General features: G+C 45.4%; 1 protein-coding gene across 5 annotated transcripts in view; it reads right to left on the bottom strand.

Moving 5' to 3' along the window:
- Positions 1–20,041, bottom strand: part of RIMS1 (regulating synaptic membrane exocytosis 1) — a 1,904,179-nt gene that overhangs the window by 1,262,417 nt on the left and 621,721 nt on the right. For 4 of the 5 annotated variants that reach the window (XM_085610935.1, XM_085610937.1, XM_085610936.1 and 1 more), the window contains one exon: positions 11,056–11,199. The exons of the other annotated variant lie outside the window; for it this stretch is intronic. In XM_085610935.1, the coding sequence (XP_085467061.1) occupies positions 11,056–11,199 (144 nt within the window). The remainder of the gene's footprint in view (positions 1–11,055; positions 11,200–20,041) is intronic. 5 annotated transcript variants of the gene reach the window in all.

Raw genomic sequence — 20,041 nt, 5'->3', positions numbered from 1 at the left:
GCACTGATGACAAAGAAAATCTTTTCTACTGCTTTCAGCAAAAACGTTTGAGGACATATTTGTGAACTCTTAGGGTTATATTGTGTCCTTCATGGGTTGCATATGCTGTGCTTGGATACTTTCACACCAGTTTTTAGAGATCATGAATAACTTATGATAAGGATGGACATTTTCTGTTTACCTGCCTCTAGAACGGTACTCTCTTAGTTGGCAAGACAAAATTCATTATAAATGGGAATTCTGGTTGGAAAGGGCAAGCGCTTAAGCCAGGCAGAAACTACCACTCTAGTCAGGGCAAGGGAGTTACACACTGAAGATAACCCCTGCTCACCCCCTTTGTAGCTTGGCAGAGCAGTCAGGCTTATCCCAGAGGCAATGTGTAAAGTGTTTGCGCAACACACTCACAGAGCAGCGGCAAACTAGGCACACCACAAAAGAAACTCCACACAGGTTATATAAAAATAGCCTTTGTATTATGCACACAACACATAAGGACGCAATCGCACATATATATACTGTGCCACCCAGCACTAGGTATGACTTTACAGGGGATTATATACATTACAGGGCCAATCGGGCCACTGTCATAACCATTAGAACACACAAGTAGTGAAAATCACAACCAACCAGTAGTGAAATCAACCAGTAACTAATGGCAATAGAGCACTTAGCTTAAGCCTATTGTAAACACATCATCTCCTGTGCACCACAGTAAACACTTATAGTGTACACGTTATTAGGGCAATCCCAGGCCATCAGATATGCCTACCACCATCACAGAACATATGGATCCCACTTCCTGAGGTGCTGCGGATCAACCCACCTCATAACATCAGGGCATAACACATCCTATCTAAACATCTGCAACAATATGACACATATTATTGCCACCTCAGAAAGACAGTAAACATGTCTGCATATTTCAAGTATTGGTTGTACAACCCTACCTCGTAGGCTTCAGGGCTCTGGGCCCGCCTTTCACAGGAACTGTCACACTTTTTTAAGGAGCAATGTGTGGCCCAGGCAGGGCAACAACAATCATGCCCCCAATCATCAGGAGAAGCGCAACTGCCCGCGTTTCCTGTAATGCGGCTAAAAGCTAACCACTTCTCACTGGGTGCCTCCGTAAATTTAGGGGAGAGGCAGCAATCCCAGTTACCAGCGAGAGACCTCACTGGGTCCCCCACACTCTGGTTGCTTCCCTCCAGCTGCCCGTGACCGCGCGGTGCAGCTGCCAATCATGTAGAAAAAGCCGCCCTCCCCCCTACTATGGCGAGGTGGGAGTCTTCCGAGACCCCTCTGACCACAGCTGGCTCACCTGCAGAGCTGCAGGTCTCTTGGAGCGATCTCCCTCGCCCAGTCTGGTTACTCCTTTGTCGTCGCACGGCCGAGGCACAGCCTTCCTCGTTACCTCTGCCTTCGTTTCCTTCATGGCTTCATCCTGCCTGACTTTCTTTTCGTAAGGCATCAGACACCCGCGAGGCTCCGGCTCTCCTGCTGGCCCTGATATCCCCGGTGGCCCGCCTCTCCCTCTACCCGGTGGGGAGAGGAGGGAAGCCGCAACGGCTTCTGGCACTGTAAGGTTGTGGGTCCCCCAGGACTTACACCTGCCCTCTTAGGACCCGAGGTAAGACGAAACGGACACAGGACTTAGCAGGTTGGGTGTTTATTTGAAGTTATGATCAATGTCTGGGTAGAGTTAACTTAGAAGTCCCTATAAAGAGGGGGGGGGGGAAGGAAACTAATAGTCCAGGAAATTATAGAAGCAACATAACAGGTCCGGCAACCGCTTCCGTAGGTCTCTTGAGTATGAAGAGCTTCAAGGCAGCTCCTGCAGAGGTTCTCGGATTAGCTCGGGACGTCATATCCGCCCCCGTCTGGAGGACTAGACCGGCACAGTCCTTTGCTTGGAATTCGGCCGCCGCCATCTTTAAGGGCACGGAAGCGGTGTCTTCCGTACTGCCCGTATTACAGGCACCCGCGAGGCACCTGCTCTATCTTTGGCCGGGTCCCGCCCACAACCAGGCAACCTCTGCCTGTCTTCCAGCCTCTGAAGGCCTGTCTGCCTATGGAGCAAAGTCTCCATCGACTGGGCTCCTTCCCGCTTCCTGGAATCAGGCCCGCCCGCAACCAGGTAACCTCTCCAAGCTTGGGCCTCCTCGGGAGACGCCGCGGTGATTCCAACTCTCCTTGTCTTGTGTTGTGTGACAGTCTGCCTGGTGCTGATTTCCCGTCCCCTGTCCATCTGGCAGTGCACAAAGACACCCCAAAACAGAAGTGGTGTCACCATGGTCACTCCTAGAGGCTTTTAGGGAACGCTCCAGGCCCTGAAACTGGGTTTCGGGCACCTTTGGATGCATCCCGTTCTCACTCCTTCTCTGCAGAGACAGGACGTGAGCCCCTACACCCCTCCCACTACACCGGGACCTATCTGGGCTACTAAGAACCTTTCCCGCCACCCTGGGCTGGGAAATATCTGAGCCACTCCTCTTAGGGTCACTCCCCAATGTCTCCTCAGACCCTCTGGCACTCACCCAGAGGTCTGCCTCCTGTGCAAGAGTCCTGGGATCAGAGAACCCACACTCCAACAGGTGTTGACATAACCCCTGAAAACAACAACGGAACATGTGCTCTCTGACAATCAGATTGAACAGCTCTTCAAAAGTGTTTTCCGTGCTACCCATCACCCAACCTTCCAGTGCATCACAACACTCATCCACAAACTCCCCCCAGGACTGGTGAGGCAGCTTCCTACTGCCCCTGAACTGCAACCTATACCCTTCAGGTGTGACACCCTCTTACTGGGAACTAGGTACCACGCTCTGGGATCCGGGAGTGGGACTTCCTACACTGGACTCACTTCTGCTGGTACCACAGGACCCCACCCCTCACTGGTGAGTATACAGACCACTAAGACTACACTTAGGGGACATAGCCTCAAGAGCTAGCCTTTCTCTGGCGAAGTCCCTCTCCGCCTCCGCCATCCTTTCCTGCGCTAAGACCCCCTCAGTCTCTCGCTTTTTCTCTTCGAAGAACAACTCCTTGGGACTCAACTCCTGAGCCAAAAAGGCCTTTTTCTTCTCCACACCCAGCTGCGCTATCTCCCTGACATGCTCTAACCTGAGCCTTTCCAAAGCCAGCTGGTGCTCCCTTTCTTCCCTCCTATCTACCCACTCCTCTGGGGACAAGGAAAGGGATGGGGCACTGCCCCCGACACTGGACCCAGCAGGGGACTCCCTCTCTATAGGGTCCTCACTATCTACTGGCGTCCCTGCCCTGTCATTTTTTCCCTTCTGGGCAGACTCTTCAGGGCTACCCTCAGACTCACCACCCTCTTCGTGTGAGGACTGGAAACCCTTCCCCTCATAGTACTCACGTCTCCATTCATCCTTTTGCCATTGGAGCAGGACTTTCTGAAGGCTTAGCTGTGTGTCTGACCCACTCATTGCTATGTCTCTCTCCTCACAGAACTCCCTCAATTCCCCCATTCTTTATTGCAACTTATCACGGCAGATTCCATTTTGGCAAGGCACTAAGACACAAGTGCAACACAAGAGACCTAGGTGTAAAAAGCTGCAACAGGAGTACACAACAAAAAAATGACTTTTACGAGGAGAAATATTAAAATCAGGAGAAAACCCCAAACATGTGATTGTCTAAAATGCAGAGTTTTGTAGTGCAACCATGCGTCACTGTGGTACTGCGCAAATGCAAGTCCTATCCTCACCGCTGGCAACCAATGTTAGAAATGAGATTTCTGGTTGGCTATGGCAAGCGCCTAAGCAGGCAGAAACCACCACTCTAGTCAGGGCAAGGGAGTTACACACCAAAGATAACCCCTGCTCCATCCCTTGGTAGCTTGGCAGAGCAGTGAGGCTCATCCCAGAGGCAATGTGTAAAGCGTTTGCGCAACACACTCACGCAGCAGCGACACTAGGCACACCACAAAAGAAACTCCACACAAGGTTATATAAAAATAGCCTTTGTATTATGCATAAAACACATTAGGACACAATCACATATATATATACTGTGCCACCCAGCACTAGGTATGACTTTACAGGGGATTATATAAATTACAGGGCCAATCGGGCCACTGTCATAACCATTAGAACAAAAAAGTAGTGAAAATCACAACCAAACAGTGGTGAAATCAACCAGTAACTACTGGCATTAGGGCACTTAGCTTAAACCTATAGTAAACACATCATCTCCTGTGCACCAGAGTAAACACTTATAACGTACACGTTATTAGGGGAATCCCAGGCCCTCAGATATGCCTACCACCATCACAACATATATGGATACCACTTCCTGAGGTGCTGCAGATCCACCCACCTCATAACATCAGGGCATAATACATCATACCTAAGCATCTGCAACAATATGGCAAATATTATTGCCACCTCAGAAAGACAGTAAACGTGTTTGCATATTCCAAGTATTGGTTGTGCACCCCTACCCTGTAGGCCGCAGGGCCCCCGGCCCGCCCTTCACAGGAACTGCCACACAGGAGGGATGTGGGGCTCAGGCAGGGCAACAACAATAATGCCCCCAATTATCAGGAGACGCGCAACTGCCCACGTTTCCTGTAATGAGGCGAAAAGCTAGCCACTTCTAACTGGGTGCCACCATAAATTTAGGGGCGAGGCAGCAATCCCAGTTACCGGCGAGAGACATCACTGGTTGCCCCACGCTCTGGTTGCTGCCCTGCAGCTGCCCGCGACTGCATGGTGCAGCTGCCAATCATGAAGAAACAGCCCCCCCCCCACTCTGGTGACGTGGGAGTCCACCAAGGCCCCTCTGAACCCAGCTGGCTCACCCGCAGAGCTGCAGGCCTCCTGGAGCGATCTCCCTAGCCCGGTCTGGTTGCTCCTTTGTCATCGCGGGGCCAATTCACAGCCTTCCTCGTTACCTCCACCTTTGTTTCCTGCCTGGCTTCGTCCTGCCTGACTTCCTTCTCGTAAGGCAGCAGATGCCCACAAAGCTCTGGCTCTCCTGCCGGCCCTGCGATCTCCGGACCGCCTCTCCCTCTGCTCAATGGGGGGAGGCGGGAAGTCACAACCTCGGTTTCTGGCACCCGCGAGGCACCGGCTCTATCTTCGGCCGGGCCCGCCACAACCAAGCAACCTCTGCCTGTCTTCTGACCTCTAAAGGCCCATCTGCCTACAGAGTGAAGTCTCCGTCGACTGGGCTCCTTCCCGCTTCCTGGAATCAGGCCCGCTTGCAACCAGGCAACCTCTCCAAGCCGGGGCCGCTTCAGGAGATGCTGTGGTGATTCTGACTCTCCTTGTGTTGTGGTCCCTACACACCTCTTGGTAACGAGGAGCACTGCCCAGCACAGCGCTCACCGGGCTGCTCCTCTCTTCTCCTTCTCACAACTGGGCAAAGTCTATCCTCGGGGCTTTCCTCGTCCTCACGAGAGCCCCGCCTCTGACCAGGCAGCTTCCCTGTGTAACGCCCTGTCCACAACCAGGAAACATGGAAAAACTCCATCGCTGGGATTCCTTCTCCTCAGGGTTCCTAGATAGAGCCACCGGCAGGGCGCCACGTGCAAAAACAAGGACGGGCTCCACACACACATTCAGGAGGTCACCAGGGGCAAGAATCCCAAAGTCTCAGGGCTCTTCAAAAGTGGAGCATCCTACCAGTATCCAGAGCGCTTCACCACGCGCTGTGGGCAGTACCTCCTCTCAGTACTGTCAGCCCAGGCAGGCCAGCACACCAGGGCTCTTCACCAGGGCAACAGCTTCACTCCCATGAGTAGGGAGCCCCAGATGGCGGTTCCTCCTGGGCCCAGTAGTTCCAAAGTAAGCACCAACAGCAAATACACATGGGGTCACAGCCCCAATACTGTCTTTGTTTTCCCCCTGCCGCAGGGCTCTGCCCCCGGTCACCAGTTCTGGGGGGGCACTCAAACATTCTTTTAGATGTGTACAACACCTCCTTTGTCAGTGTAGGCTCTGTCCCCAGACACACCACAGGGGGGAGCCAGCATTGTGGAAGGCAGGCACAGTCCCATTCAGTCCCAGGTGCTACTCCTCCCACCACTCCAAATGCAGATGGGCCTATTCAGCCTAGCGCTGACTCACCCAGCCCCTCTGGAGCCACTGCACCTCCCCAGCCCCTGTCACTCCAGAGCCGGACATGCAATACACATCAGGCAGGCACAAAGACACATAGCACACAGAAATGCCCACTTCTAAAAGTGGCATTTCTAAAATAGTGATAATAAATCTGTGAACACCATTATGCAGCATTTATTATCACTATTCCAAAGATACCAAACTTGACCACTATACTCCTCTCCGGTCCGGAATTACCACTGAAGCACATATCAGGGAATCTCCAATGCATGAGAGGGCAGCCTCACAGTAGTGAGAAACCAAAATGGCTGTTTGTCACTACCAGGACATACCACACAGTTAAGGCACTTGTCCTACTTTTTACCTACAATGCACCCTGCAAATAGGGCTAGCTAGGGCCTACCTTAGGGGTGACTGATATGTAGTAAAAGGGGAGTCACAGATGTGGTACCCACTTTATGTGCCACATCACAGCAGCAGTAAACTGCACGTGCAGGCCCTGCAATGGCAGAGGCCTGAGACAGGTTTGAAAGGCTACTTTGGTGGGTGGCGCAAGCAGCGCTGCAAGCCCACCAGTAGCATTTAATTGACTGACCCTGGGTATCTGAGATACCACTTTACAAGGGACTGATAGGTAAAATAAATACGCCAAACAGGTGCAGACAAATCTTACCATGTTTCACCATAGAGAGCACATGCACTTTACACTGGCCAGCAGTGATAAAGTGCCCAGAGTCCTAAAACCACCAACGCCAGGTCAGAAAAAATACTAGGAAGAAGAAGAAAGGTTCAGAAATGACCCTGCAAAAAGGGCCAAGTCTAACAATAACCTACTACTTTGTGCTTGAAAAAGTTAATTAAGGACATTTGGAAAGTTTTAAATAGGTATGCTTCTTATTCTACTTTGCAGTTAATATATCTACGTTGACAAACATTGTTTCCTATATAGCAAATCTAAAACTGTCAATGATGACTGAACAGCTTTGAATAGATCCTATCTTGGTTTAAAGTCTAAAGAGCCTCTGATTTAATAATGTAAGGAGGAGTAACAGAATAGTGATGCTCATTTACAACGTCTCTGCAGGATTGTTAAAAACCTCTTCCTTAATTTAAGGTACAAAGTTAAAAAAAAACTAATAAATCAGTCATTTCGAGAAATTTCTTTATATGTACATTCTGGAAATCGTAATCAGGGGAGAGGTAAATAACTTCAATATTTTAGGGTAAGTAGCAAAAATGAAAAAAGGGACAGGGAAGGCAAAAAGAAAGATCTGTGCACCCGAACACAGGGTGTTAGAGGAACAAAGAGTAAAATTGCAAGATATTTTGGGTGATTTAAACCAGGATTGGCCAGTTGGTTTTTGTGGCTGCTCACAAAGCTTTTAGCTGGACCACAGAAATCAATATCTGAAATCTACTATTGCTTTGATACCTGGCTCCAATAAAGATGATTCAAATTTCTACAGATATTTTAAAATGACTAGGGCAAACTAATGGTTTTTGGATAGGAACAGACGTTTTCAAAATGACTCGGAGTCAAAATAATGGTCTAGGCACAGCTTACAATACTTGGCCACTTCCAAGCTACTGATCTCAGCTAAAGAGGATGTTCCTCCTCAAACTGTGAAATCCAGGAACTATTTGGTGGTTGTGTTCTAATTGTAAAGACTACCAAAAGTCCTTCTTCAGAGTACTCAACTGCAACATGTTCTTAAACAGTCCAACATTTATGTTATCAAAAATACACACTAAAGGGGGCAGGGATGTCATCCTTGTTCTTTGAGAAACCTAGGTACAGCTTTACATCTAGTAAATTGGACTCTAGGTAGGCTACAAAGTGGGCTAGTGTTAAAATATAAAAGAAGCAGAGACAAAGTAGACACCAGCTGACCTTCGCCAGAAACAAGCTATTCCACCCTGTAACCCTTAACATGGCAGTTGGCCAGGAAGATAGAGTAACATTCCGAGGTAGTCTCTGTCTCAATGTGATTATTGTCCAAAGGAATAGGGTGATTCTAGGGCACAAACATCTAGTGACTAGACTACACAGCCATGTAACTCTATGGTACCATCTGAAGATCAGCTGTGCTATTTCTGTGCTGTGGCTTGACCAACAACCTCATTAAAATAGAGTTGAGCTATAACATGGGAGTTCAAAGCTTTGAAGCTGACTTGTTATCTATTCCACACCCTCAATCATATACATGAAAGTTAGCCACTTTCTAGAGGCCTTTTAGGATCTTTGCATCTTATAAGAAATTCTTTGCATCACGGATAAATTGTTATTACACAAAGGGCCTGATTACGGGTTTGGTGGAGTAGCGCCGAGTATGCCCCAAAGCCACACCACCAAACACGTGGTACGGCCGCCCGCCAGATTAGGAGTTTCCTCCTGTCATTCCCAGAGCACTGCTTCAGAAAACAGGCACGCAATGGGTACACTAAAAACAGTTCCTGGATGGCATGGACTGTAAAGTTCATGCTGTGCAGGAACTGGTGTGTATGCACACATGGGGGCACCTAGTGTGCCCCTCTGTGTGTATTCACATAGGGTGAGGCACTAGGGGGTCATGTCCAGCCCCCTTTGTTTCCCCTACACCACGTATTTCATGGTGGTGGAACAGCCATGAAAACCATTTCAAAGAGTAAACCTTAAAAATGCTTGGCGGGACTGCAGCGGTCCCACCAAACATATTACTGCCTCCTGACTGTGGCAACACCGCCAGGGAATGGCATATGCGATTGAGGTTCCGTGTGAGACGGGACGGCACTTTTTGAGTGGTGACGAATATGGATGAGTTTGGTATCTATGAACCGCAAATGACGAGTATAGTGGGTGTACTAGGTTTCGCTATGCAGCCACGTATGGTTCGTCTCATTTTTGGGTTTGTTCATCCGAACCCTCGGGTTCCATTTTAGATACAGCATCCATTTTGTTGCTTGCCCTCAGGTAGTCAGCGAACGGGTTTTGTCCGCTTCGTGACCCTGGAACTCTCAAGCTTACACGAAGGACGTGTTCCTTTGAGGTGACTTTTACGATGAGGGAAATGACACGACTAAGGCAGATGACCCTGCTCGAGGCTCATCTTGCCGCTCCGGTCTATTGTTTCAGCCATGCATACATTAGACACGAGGTCTTTGACCCCTCTATCGAGTTTCCTTTATTGCCCCCAACACTCTTTTCTAACCTGTCGTGCATCCTTGTCCTTTCCCTGCATTCTGTTTTTCGTCTTTCCTCTTAATGCGTTTATGGTTGGGATGGAATGTGTTTATTGCGGAGGGAATATGTTTTTACAGTTGGGAACCGGCAAGACTGTTGTAATTATGTTCCGGCCTCCTGAAACATGAACGCGACCCTTTTGAAGTTTATTGTGGGAACTGAGTTGTAACCTTTGTTCACCATACTGTGCTATGGCAAAAACGTGTATAAAAGGAGCGACCCACTTCTACGAATTTGAAGCAGTCTCCGAGAACCTACACGTTGTGTACTTCTTGTGACCTCTGTATCCCTGCAGTAAATAAACGCTGATCTCTGACGTCGCTGGAAGTGTCCCGTGTCTCTGTGTTTGGTACGCCAGAACAGGTAACCCACGAAGGTTTCAGGTGTTGTTCCCTGGCACCGCTGGGTCTTAAGAATAACCCAGTCCTTCAGTATATGTGTACTTTTTCAGATTTTTCTCTAGTAAGTATTAATATGTAAAGATGTATACCATTTTTGTAATAACCGGAAGTGAGAGGTATGTTTTTGTCTGGATCATAAGTTCTTCCGTACTAGCATGTTTGTAGAGGACTGACATGTTATTCCAGCTAGTGGAGGTGCTTTCTTAAGGAAGATTAGCTTCTGTGTCAAACCATACTCTTAGTCTTTTTTACAGTATGATCATTCTGTGCACTTGAGCAATACTGCCCATCATAAGAGCAACAACTTCATAAAATGCCACCAGAGGTCAATGCAATCACTAGAAATGCAAGAGAGGTTGACTGCTGCACAAAGACTAATCTGGAGTCTACACTGGTAATATGTGTTTTAGGCTTTACCATTTTGAACATCCAAAGGTGCACCCCAACTGACTTTTCAGGACAACCCAAAAGTAACAGTATAGGAACTCTCTATGACATTAACACTGTGGCGTACCTTCTGCTCATCTAAAATGTCTTATTAAGCCTACAGAAACACACTGTTCACTCCTCACACCCTCTGGCAATTTGAACATATAAATCTTGAACATTTTTCTCAAGGTTGGATATGCGCATGCCTCAACAGTGAATACAGAGCATTGAAGTGCAGTGCCATCACTTTATGCTTATCCTGGTAGGTTCAGTATACTGGACCAGGAGGATAAGCACTCCATTGTATGTAATGAAAAAGCCTTAGGTCCTACCCTGTAGTGAAAAATGCGCTACCACTTAGGGTCAAATTGGAGCCAAGACACCAGTGCTTAATTTGAGCAGGTGTTTGCCAATGCCCAGCACCAGCACTTTATTCTCATCAGCACTTATGTCCATCACATGGTGGCACTGTTTGTCTATTTTGGAGGCAAGCACATCCGAGAGTTTACCATTTCAAAACATATTCCAGTGACCAATACCAGCATGTTCAGGTCATTTCTACAGCTTTGGGTGTATAGGGATAGTGCAAATTGCTACAATTGTAGGAGTGTGATAGTTAGAAGTTGTATTGGTACTGGGATTTGGTAGTGTTGGGAGGGGCAATGGGTGGTGTAAGCTGAAGTTGCCACCTGAAAAATACCATACACCCTGGCACTTATGTTTTACAAATTAAGCACTGCAAGACACTACCCATTCAGCTGCCTGTCTGCTTCTGCTGAATATTGTAGCACGTATGAAGAGTGAGCCAAATGTTCTAATTTCTGCTAAAAAGGACCAGCCTCAACAATTACATCTAGGCATTCTACTCATCTCAATCTACAAATATCAAAAGAAGTAGTGCTCTATACAAAAATCAAACCTGTAATCGTTTTCCCGGAACGCTTCCGTTATCTGTCACTGTGTTCATCTTCCTCTTGTCACTTAAGCTAGTTACCATCTGAGAAGTCTTTGGAATTGTGTCGTTCTGGCACTTCGAAACAGGGTCAATCCCCACATATGTGGCCTGAAATTTAATAAATACATAAGGAGGTGACAGCAAGTGTAGCTTGGTTGCTCAAAGAGCAAGCCTGACAAAGGCACATTTACCCACAAATGCAAAAATACACAGCAGATCCTTCATGTTCAGCTACGTGATGCCATTTAAATAAAGCATGATTGGAGAAAAACATAAAATAGGCGTGCATTGTATCAGCTTAATTAAAAATTGTGCTGCCTATAATCAAAGGAATTAAGGACACACGCATTTTCTTCTGGAAGACTTAATAACTCATCATTTGATCTATTTTGTACCCTTAACAAAAGTAAAACACGCATTGTAAATGTAATAGGTGTCGCATTTGCTTCAGTTAGAGTTATTAGCGTTGTATATGTCTTTTACCCATGTGTTATGGAGTGCAAGTATGTGGTGTGTAGTGGATTTATGTGGATTGGATTGGATTGGAATTGTTAGTTGTGGAATAGTGTGGTATGGATTGGATTTGTGTAGTGGAATAGTGTGGTATGTTGTGCAGTAGAATTATATAGATAGTATTTATGTGGTATTGAGTGTGCTGGAATTATGTTGGGTGGCATTGTGTGTTATGGAGTGTAATTATGTGGATTGTGCTGTGGAGTAGTATGCAGTAGAGTTTAATTATGTGCTGAATTGTTGATTTTTTGTGGCATGATGAATATGGTGTATTGTGTAACTGTGGTGAGTCAAATTATGTGTTTGTCGAGTTATGTGGTGTGGAATGGAAATGTGTGGATGTGAATTGTGTGGCATGAAACTGTGTAGCACTGAGTGAAAATATGTTGAGTGAAATTATACTTACCTGGAATTATGTGGCATGGTGTGTGTTGGACTTGGCCCTTTTTGCAGGGTTATCCCCAAACATTTTGCTTCTTTCTCCTATTTTTTCCTGACCTGTTGTTGTTGTCTATAGGACTCTGGGCACTTTACCACTACTAATCAGTGCTAAAGTGCATATGCTCTCCGTGTAAATTGTTATTCCAATTGGTTCTCCCTGAATGGCATATTTTATTTACTGGTAAGTCCCTAGTAAAGTGCACTAAGTGTACCAGGGCCCTTTAAATCAAATGCTACTAGTGGGCCTGCAGCACTGATTGTGCCACCCACATGTGTAGTCCTGAAAAGGTATCTCAGACCTTCCACTGCAGTGTCTGTGAGTAGTTTTAAACTGCCATGTCGACCTGGCAAGTGCACCACTTGCCAGGCCCTAACCTTCCCTTTTCTTACATGTAAGACACCCCTATGGTAGGCCCAAGGTACCCCCTGGGCAGGGTGCAGTGTATGTGAAAGTTAGGACATGTACTGGTGTGTGTGACATTTCCTGATAGTGAAATACTTCCAATTTCGTTTTGCACTTTTGAAAAACTATCTGTAAGCATAGGATAGTGTTGGAGGTACTTTGTAACATATTACAAATAAAACGTCCCATTGGGACAAGATAGAGAAATAAAGTTTAGGCTCTCTGAACTCGGAATTTAATAACACATCTTTTAGTAAAGATTGTTTGTGAATTTTGTGTTTGAAAATGCCACTTTTTGATAGTAGGCATTGTCTTGTTTAGCCATTCTGTGTGCCTCTGTCTGTTTGTGGATTGACTGTCTGGTTTTGAAGTGACAGGGCTGAGGATGTGCATTCACTGTAGACAGCCACTGGGGGGGTTGAGGTGTACCACGAGCCCTCCTGGATGACTCAGAAGTGAGATGAATGGGGCTTGACTGCATTTAGAGTAGTGGGGGAGATTTCCTTGCACCTGAATAAGGCCTGTCTCCCTTGCATAATACTGTCTCCGCCACCTGTGGTCATACTGCACCAGCAAGGACAGAACTGGTTTGGACTGGGCTCAGAGAGCCTTGCATAAAGAGAACAAAGACAAAATGGGGGATATGTAGAAGACCTTATAACCCAGAACTTTAGATCACTTCTGGACTCAAGAGGAACCTTTGCCAAGGAGTAGAGCTGGAGAGCTTGTGAGGAGGAGCACTACCCCTTTGCTGTGTGGTATGTGGGGTTGGCCTGCAGTTGCTGTTTCTGCCAAGGAAAGAACAAAGACTGGAAAACTGCTGTGAACCCGCTTGAAGGAAAATCTCCAAGGGCCTGAGTGGGCTGGCCTCCTGTTCTGAAGTCTCAGGGACACAAAGACTTCATCCCCAGCTCCCCTGTTGCTGAGATTTCTGACCTGCCAGGAGCTGCCTATTCTTGTTTTGGAATAGGTTGTGCTTGCTGTTGGGAGCTGGAAGAAACCTAAGCGAAGTAAGAAAACCTGTATCCAACGCCTTCAGCAACGCTGCTGTGATGCCATGACCTGTTCCGAGGCCAGGGGCACCGCTCGTGAAGTGCACAACGCACTGCTCAGCCTGCACCGCAGCTCTGATGTCCTTCGACTCCTGCAGTTATAGGCATCTCCCGACGCCAGCACTCACACAGACTCAGTCATCGCCTGCGCCTGCATCCTGTTATTGCGTTGCGGAGGGTGTCTCCATGAACTCACCAACTTTGCCTCGTCACTGGAACCGATGCCTCACCACCGATGCAACTGTCTTCCTCTGTCGCCTGACACGTCACCTCCCCGCGGACATGACGCCTCACCCCCCGTGGCAGTCGGGGAGCCAGCCTCGACCTCGGCACCAACGCCTCACCTCCATGACGCCGTGCATTGTCATAGACTTTGCTTGCAAGGTACTGTTCGTTTGGAGGACTGTGTGACTCCGTGCCAGATGCCGCGCTCCTCGTGGTCAGTGCCGTACTTTGGATTTATTGCTGTCACGACATCGCAATAGCCCCAGGTGGAGCTTTTTGTTTTCTACAAGCTTTCTTTTTTAAATAACTGTTCTAAAGTCATATCGTATTACCTGTATGTTGGATTTTTGTCATTTTGGTCATTCTAAGTTTAGATAAAGATACTTTCTTTTTCTAAACTGGTGTGGTGTCCTTTTGTGCTGTTATCACTGTATTACTGTGTGTTTTGAGTACAAATACTTTACACATAGCCTTTGGGATAAGCCTGCCTGCTTGTGCCAAGCTACCCAGGGGGTAAGCAGGGGTTTTCTAAAGTGTGTATGCCCCTTACCCTGAGGAGAAGCAGGTGTCCCTATTTTGATAAAGGTACCGACCTCTGCCAACTAGAGACCCACATTTCTAACAGTGAGTAGTGTATTTATGTGGAATTTTTGTATGTGGAAGAGAATGGCTCTATGCGGGGTGTATTTATGTGGTATTGAGTAGAGTGTAATCATGTTAAGTTGAATCCTGTTGTGTTGAGTGGTATTATGTGGAATGTATTTGTTTGAAATTAGCATGTCGTTTGTTGCACAAGTCCGTTCTTAATCTCAGCTGAAACCCTTGGGAGAGGATGTGGCGGAAGGGCATGAGCTGATGACTGTGGCACTGTGGAACTAGGTCAGAGTCTTGGTGTGGGCTGCAAATTCTGTGATTCTGGGAAAATTACTGAGCGAGAGGACAGGGCAACATGGGAGCAACACTGAGGAGGGTAGGGGGACGCCAAAGCAACACGGTAAGCATAAGATTCATTCTGAGCTTTTAAATGTGAAGTGTTCAGAGAAGATATGTTAGTAAACAATGCATTGGCAATAGTCCTATTGATAAAAATAACTTTCTTCTTTAGCACTTGACGCAAAATATTTATGGTTTTGAAGCACTGTACACTGACATGTTACTTTTACTCTACCCAGTCTACCAATTTCATCAGACTCCAAAAGAGGAAAAGTAGATTTTACCCTGCTTCCACTTTAGCTTATTATTTTTGGGTTATGCAAATGCAGTGATGTATATTAACCCACTGAACTGTGTTTCTGCAACTTGCATCCGTAACCTGCAGATTTTGGAAAACATCTGCAGAAGGCACACTCAACTAATGAGATATCTTTGTGGAACGAGAACACGTGCCCTGTAGCTTACATACATTTCTCTGCAGCAGGTATATTACAATTCATTTTTCATTCAGAATACTACGAAGCTTCGACAGCATAAATTAAGTAACTGTGCATTCCTACTGTAATTGCATCTGCAAGTTGCACCAATATTTATATTGCAGGTGCTAAAATCCCCTAGGTTTACTCACTGGTTCTAAAGATGAACAGCTGTAGTAAAGATGTAATGTGTGTATCCATTGAGAGTGTTGTGTTTGTATACATAGAAAGACATATTTAAAACAAAAATGTCACCATTTTCTGACTACAGAAACTGAATTGCCTATCGCTGAAAATGCTCCCGTTGTTATTCCTCCCAAACACATGGTCCTACCTTGTTTAACCTGCTATGATTGTGTGCTAGAGCAACATTTATCAGTTTATCTGCATCAATGGAGCACAGCACTCCAGGTCTGAGCACTCATTAGTGAATTAAATGCCTTCTGGGTGCTGTAGAACAATTGGTTTCAATCACTGGATAGCAATGCTTTGCAAAACTCCTAGTCATCCTTCCCTTGTGACATGAAGACCAGCCATTCTAACATCCGGTAACACGCAGATTGTAGCAGCAGGTGCTCAACTAACTCTGCTGACTCGCCAGCAACAGCAGTGAGATAGCCACTACCCTGGCTGCCTCAAGCAGATCAAACAAGTAACATAAAGAGCTATATGTCAAAAGCAGTGACTCAATTATCTATCTAAATAACATAATAATCTGTCATCTGCATGCTACTCTGTGGTTTTCAGGCGATATATTTACAGTGTATGCTACTTTGAGAGTCAAAAACTGTGACTAAGCAAAATTGAGCTAGAAGAGACTTACTGTCACGTTTCTCCTTGTTGTTAATTTCTTTGTGATCATTTAAAATAAATAAATGTATAAGCTGCCTGTCAGACTGCTGTTCTTGACTCTGCCCCTTGTCACTCCACCACCTTTTGTTGTCCAATATGATCCCCAATTTATGGGTTCTCAAAGTAACGTTTGTCCAATTCCACCTCTGATGCCAGATAGCCTTGGCTAGCTTTTCAGTGGACAACATTGGGCTTCAAAAGGAACTGAGACAGGACCCAAAGATGATGTGATGATGGGCATACTGAATATCATGCACACATTACCCACTGGTCAAACACACTGGCCGAAAAAGAATGGACGTCAAGACAAATGAAACACCACAGAAATGTGGCAGTTAGACTGAGTTACACTAAAAATCCATACCCCCAATTTGCTACAGGGCTATAGACCGTTAATATACAACAAAAGAGTGGCATAAATGTATGTACAGCTGTCAACGGTCACTCGTATCTTCCCATGTACAGGCTAGAGGCATAAGGTATATAGAAACGCTAAGCCCAGAGAAGACACTGCCAGCAAAAGAGAACCTAGCAGAGAAGTTAAATCACGAGCATGGAAATCACAGATCTAGAAAGCAGACAGATGAGGCTTGGTCCCGCCCAACCCCAGCTATAACTCTGCAGCCATCAGGTGAAGATTTATATAGGAGTAAAATAAGTGGATATTTTCACACAAGTTATCAATTAAAAATCATACAGCTGATTATGCTCATATAATCTTTACAAATATAAAATAAGCCACCCTAATGGAAACAAATATATAGTTACACAGTTTTATACGATGCTCATACCAGAATGCAAACTATTTGTATTTGTGTTTAGATTTCCTATAAAGAAAGTAGATAGTGACAGTCATCTGCTAACTTACGATGGTGCAGCAATATATATATATATTTTAAATAGCTCATTATGTAAACACATGTCGCTCTTCTATGTATATCATGGTATTTATATGCTTTCAGACAGAAAGCAAGCTGCCTGCCTGAAAGTACTCTTGAGGACCATGTTACGGTATGTTAGAATCAGGCAATTATCTAGTTATACTCAGCCAAATTAATTAATAAAAATTCTATTTAAAATGGATCACTCAAACTTGTTGCTAATGCGATCGCAACAGACGTTCCCTAACAGCATTCTCGGTGTGGAGCAAACAGGCTACGTGGCATTATCAGTTTAGTCTTAGACTTCGTTTGTGTCACAGCCATAAATCGGATGTGAAGCGCAGCTCAAGATGTTGCAAAATCAAACATTGTCCCCATCAAACCCTGTCTCAGGCTGTGAGTATAGGATGACCAGCAGTCCCCATCAGGCTGTGAGGATAGGGTGACCAGCAGTCAAAAAGGGGAGTGGGCGGGGCTGCAAACAAAAACAAAAACTATAAAGCATTACATTTATATGTATATATATGTGGTGCTCATTCGCCATCTGATTAAGGGAAATGCTGCATTTGTGTTGGAGGGTGGTGGGAGGGGGGAAGCAACCTTTAAAAAAATTGTTCTGCAAAACAACAGATAAAGAAGGTAAGCGTAAGGAGAATGTGCTTGGACGGTGCTCCTTAGCCTTGACCGGAAGTGAAGTATCAGCTGTGTGAACAACTTAGGAGGCAGCACAGATGAGCGACGCAGGAGTGAACAAATGGTAAGTAGAAGGCAGGAATAGTATTTTTTAATACAACAGGTCTTGCAGACAGTGCATGCGTGCTGCCTAGGCTCGACCTAAATTTTCTTTAGCTAAGCGAGCTGACAAAACTACAGATACAAGTGTGCAAAGTGATAACTGTTAAAAATCCTGGCTATTCAGGCCATCACACACCTATTATTGGACATATTGATAACTTGCTCTGACAATTGTTAATAAAACTACTGAATTTCCTCATGAGGTTGCACTGAGTCAAAGTAATTTATTGATCAAAATATCTATCTATCTATCTATCTATCTATCTATCTATCTATCTATCTATCTATCTATCTATCTATCTCTTGGCAGAAGGGTGATGTGCACTCCAGGAGTAGATTAATGTGCTTTATCAGTGCAGAGCCAGTTCAACAGCATAGTGTTAAAGAACCTGATAAATACCCAACTCGAAAGACATAGCATCCCATTGGATCAAGGGGGACAAATATGTTAAGCAGTAAAACAAACCTTGATGGTCAACTATAATCAGATAACGTTTTTGTGCTGTACTCAGTGTTATTTGTAAATATATCGAGGTGGGTTGACTCACTGGGGTCCTTTGTATTTTAGGGTTATGTTTTATATTACTGTACTCAAGTTTTCGCAGTTGAAAGGAACAGGAAATGACTATTTTGATTTGCACAAGACCCCTTAAAAGGTTGAAATGCGTGGAATCTGTCAAACCTAACTTTGCACAAATAAAGTACAACAAACATGTCATGTGGGCCAGCAGTGAGCTTCTCTCTTCAATGAATGTTGTTAATATGAGCAGATGGTAGTCACTGGTGTAATGAAACTCAAGACCCCTCTGCAAAGTACATAAAGGGAGCCTCCCACACCCCAGACTAAGTCAGGAGCCCTCAGCCACTGCCCATGCACAGTGCCGGAGGGGGCCCCCTTGAGCTTGGGGCCCCCGTACTGCGGGGGCTATTTTTACATCACAGTGGAAAAGACTCCCTTTAAACAAGCACTGTAGACTTGGGGGAGTGGGGGACATATATATATATATAGATATATATATATATACACACACACACACACAAAAAAAATGAAGCAGAGAACTCTGGGTAATTCCCAAGTTTAGGTCGAGAGCAGCTCTTATATAGTACATTCTACAACTCTGCTTTATTTTTGCATAATTTATGCAGCACTCTAAGCCTGAAAGGGTATTGTTTTTGTAAGTTAATATATATATATATATATATATATATATATATATATATATATATATATATATATATATATATATATATAGAGAGAGAGAGAGAGAGAGAGAAAGGATAAATAAAGGATAACTGGGCAATATGGTTCAATATTAAATCTAAGAGTTTAAGTGATATGATGAACCACAAGTTACTCGTTCTGTTTTTAGTCTATGTTTATTTTGGGGTAGTTTGCCTGAAAACTTTTTTCCCTTCAAAGCTCAGCTAACAACAGGCGTTGATTGGAATTTGGAGTTTCAGCTTTGTTTTGAATACATTGTTAATATTTCAATTACTATGGTAAGGGTTAGCAGATTTATGGGATTTCATGGCTGTAGCATTTACTTCATAATTATGGATTTGCCACACCTGCCATCAGTGGCGGCTCCTCGAGGGATTGCTGTGGGCCGGTGGGGTGGGGGTAGGGGCAGGGTGGGGGGTAGTAAACTCCGGTATACGGCTGAACGGAGTTGAGTAAATAAATAAATAAATAAATAAAACGAATTACATTGCGTGCTGCATTGCCGATTTGGCGTTGCAGCGTGCACAATGTAATTTGTTTTATTTATTTATTTACTCAACTCAGTTCTGCCGTATTCTGGAGTTTACTACCCCACACCCTGCCCCTCCCCCACCCCGCCTCACCACCCTGCAGCACTCCCTCGAGGAGCCGCCACTGCCTGCCATATAATTTCTACATTTCGAAAATGTTTCAACTCAAATGGATCGAAATAATATTGCCACTTAATGTGCCACAAGATGCCAAATAATGTTTCCTTGCCCCAGAAATTAGAAACTTTTGCTGCATAATTTGGTTCTCCGTTGCACATAACCCTAGTAGCTCTGACTGTGGGTAAAGGTCTGCAGAATAGGTTGGGGAAACCAAATTAAATTCTTTAGTTCAGAGGTTTTTTAGACATACGTTAAGATCTTGTACAACATCCTAACCATAACTTTATTTAATTACTGTTTTTAAGTGAAGTTGTTCAGTTGTTTACTCATTTTAAATGTATACCCGCATAGGCTGTGAAAGTGTGTCAATCCAGAGAGGAAGGTTAACCCAAGCTGCACACACTTTAGCCATGTGAAGCAGGCGTTGGCCACTGGGCATGCACCCAAGTTCACTTGGACTGCCAATCGATTCTTGGCCCGGCTTTTGACAATGCACAGAGACGGTTA

Source organism: Triturus cristatus, chromosome 6 (genome assembly GCF_964204655.1).
Source record: "Triturus cristatus chromosome 6, aTriCri1.1, whole genome shotgun sequence".
Taxonomy (NCBI): domain Eukaryota; kingdom Metazoa; phylum Chordata; class Amphibia; order Caudata; family Salamandridae; genus Triturus; species Triturus cristatus.
The sequence above is the reverse complement of the archived record's forward strand: the minus strand, read 5'-3'. Positions and strand labels throughout refer to the sequence as shown.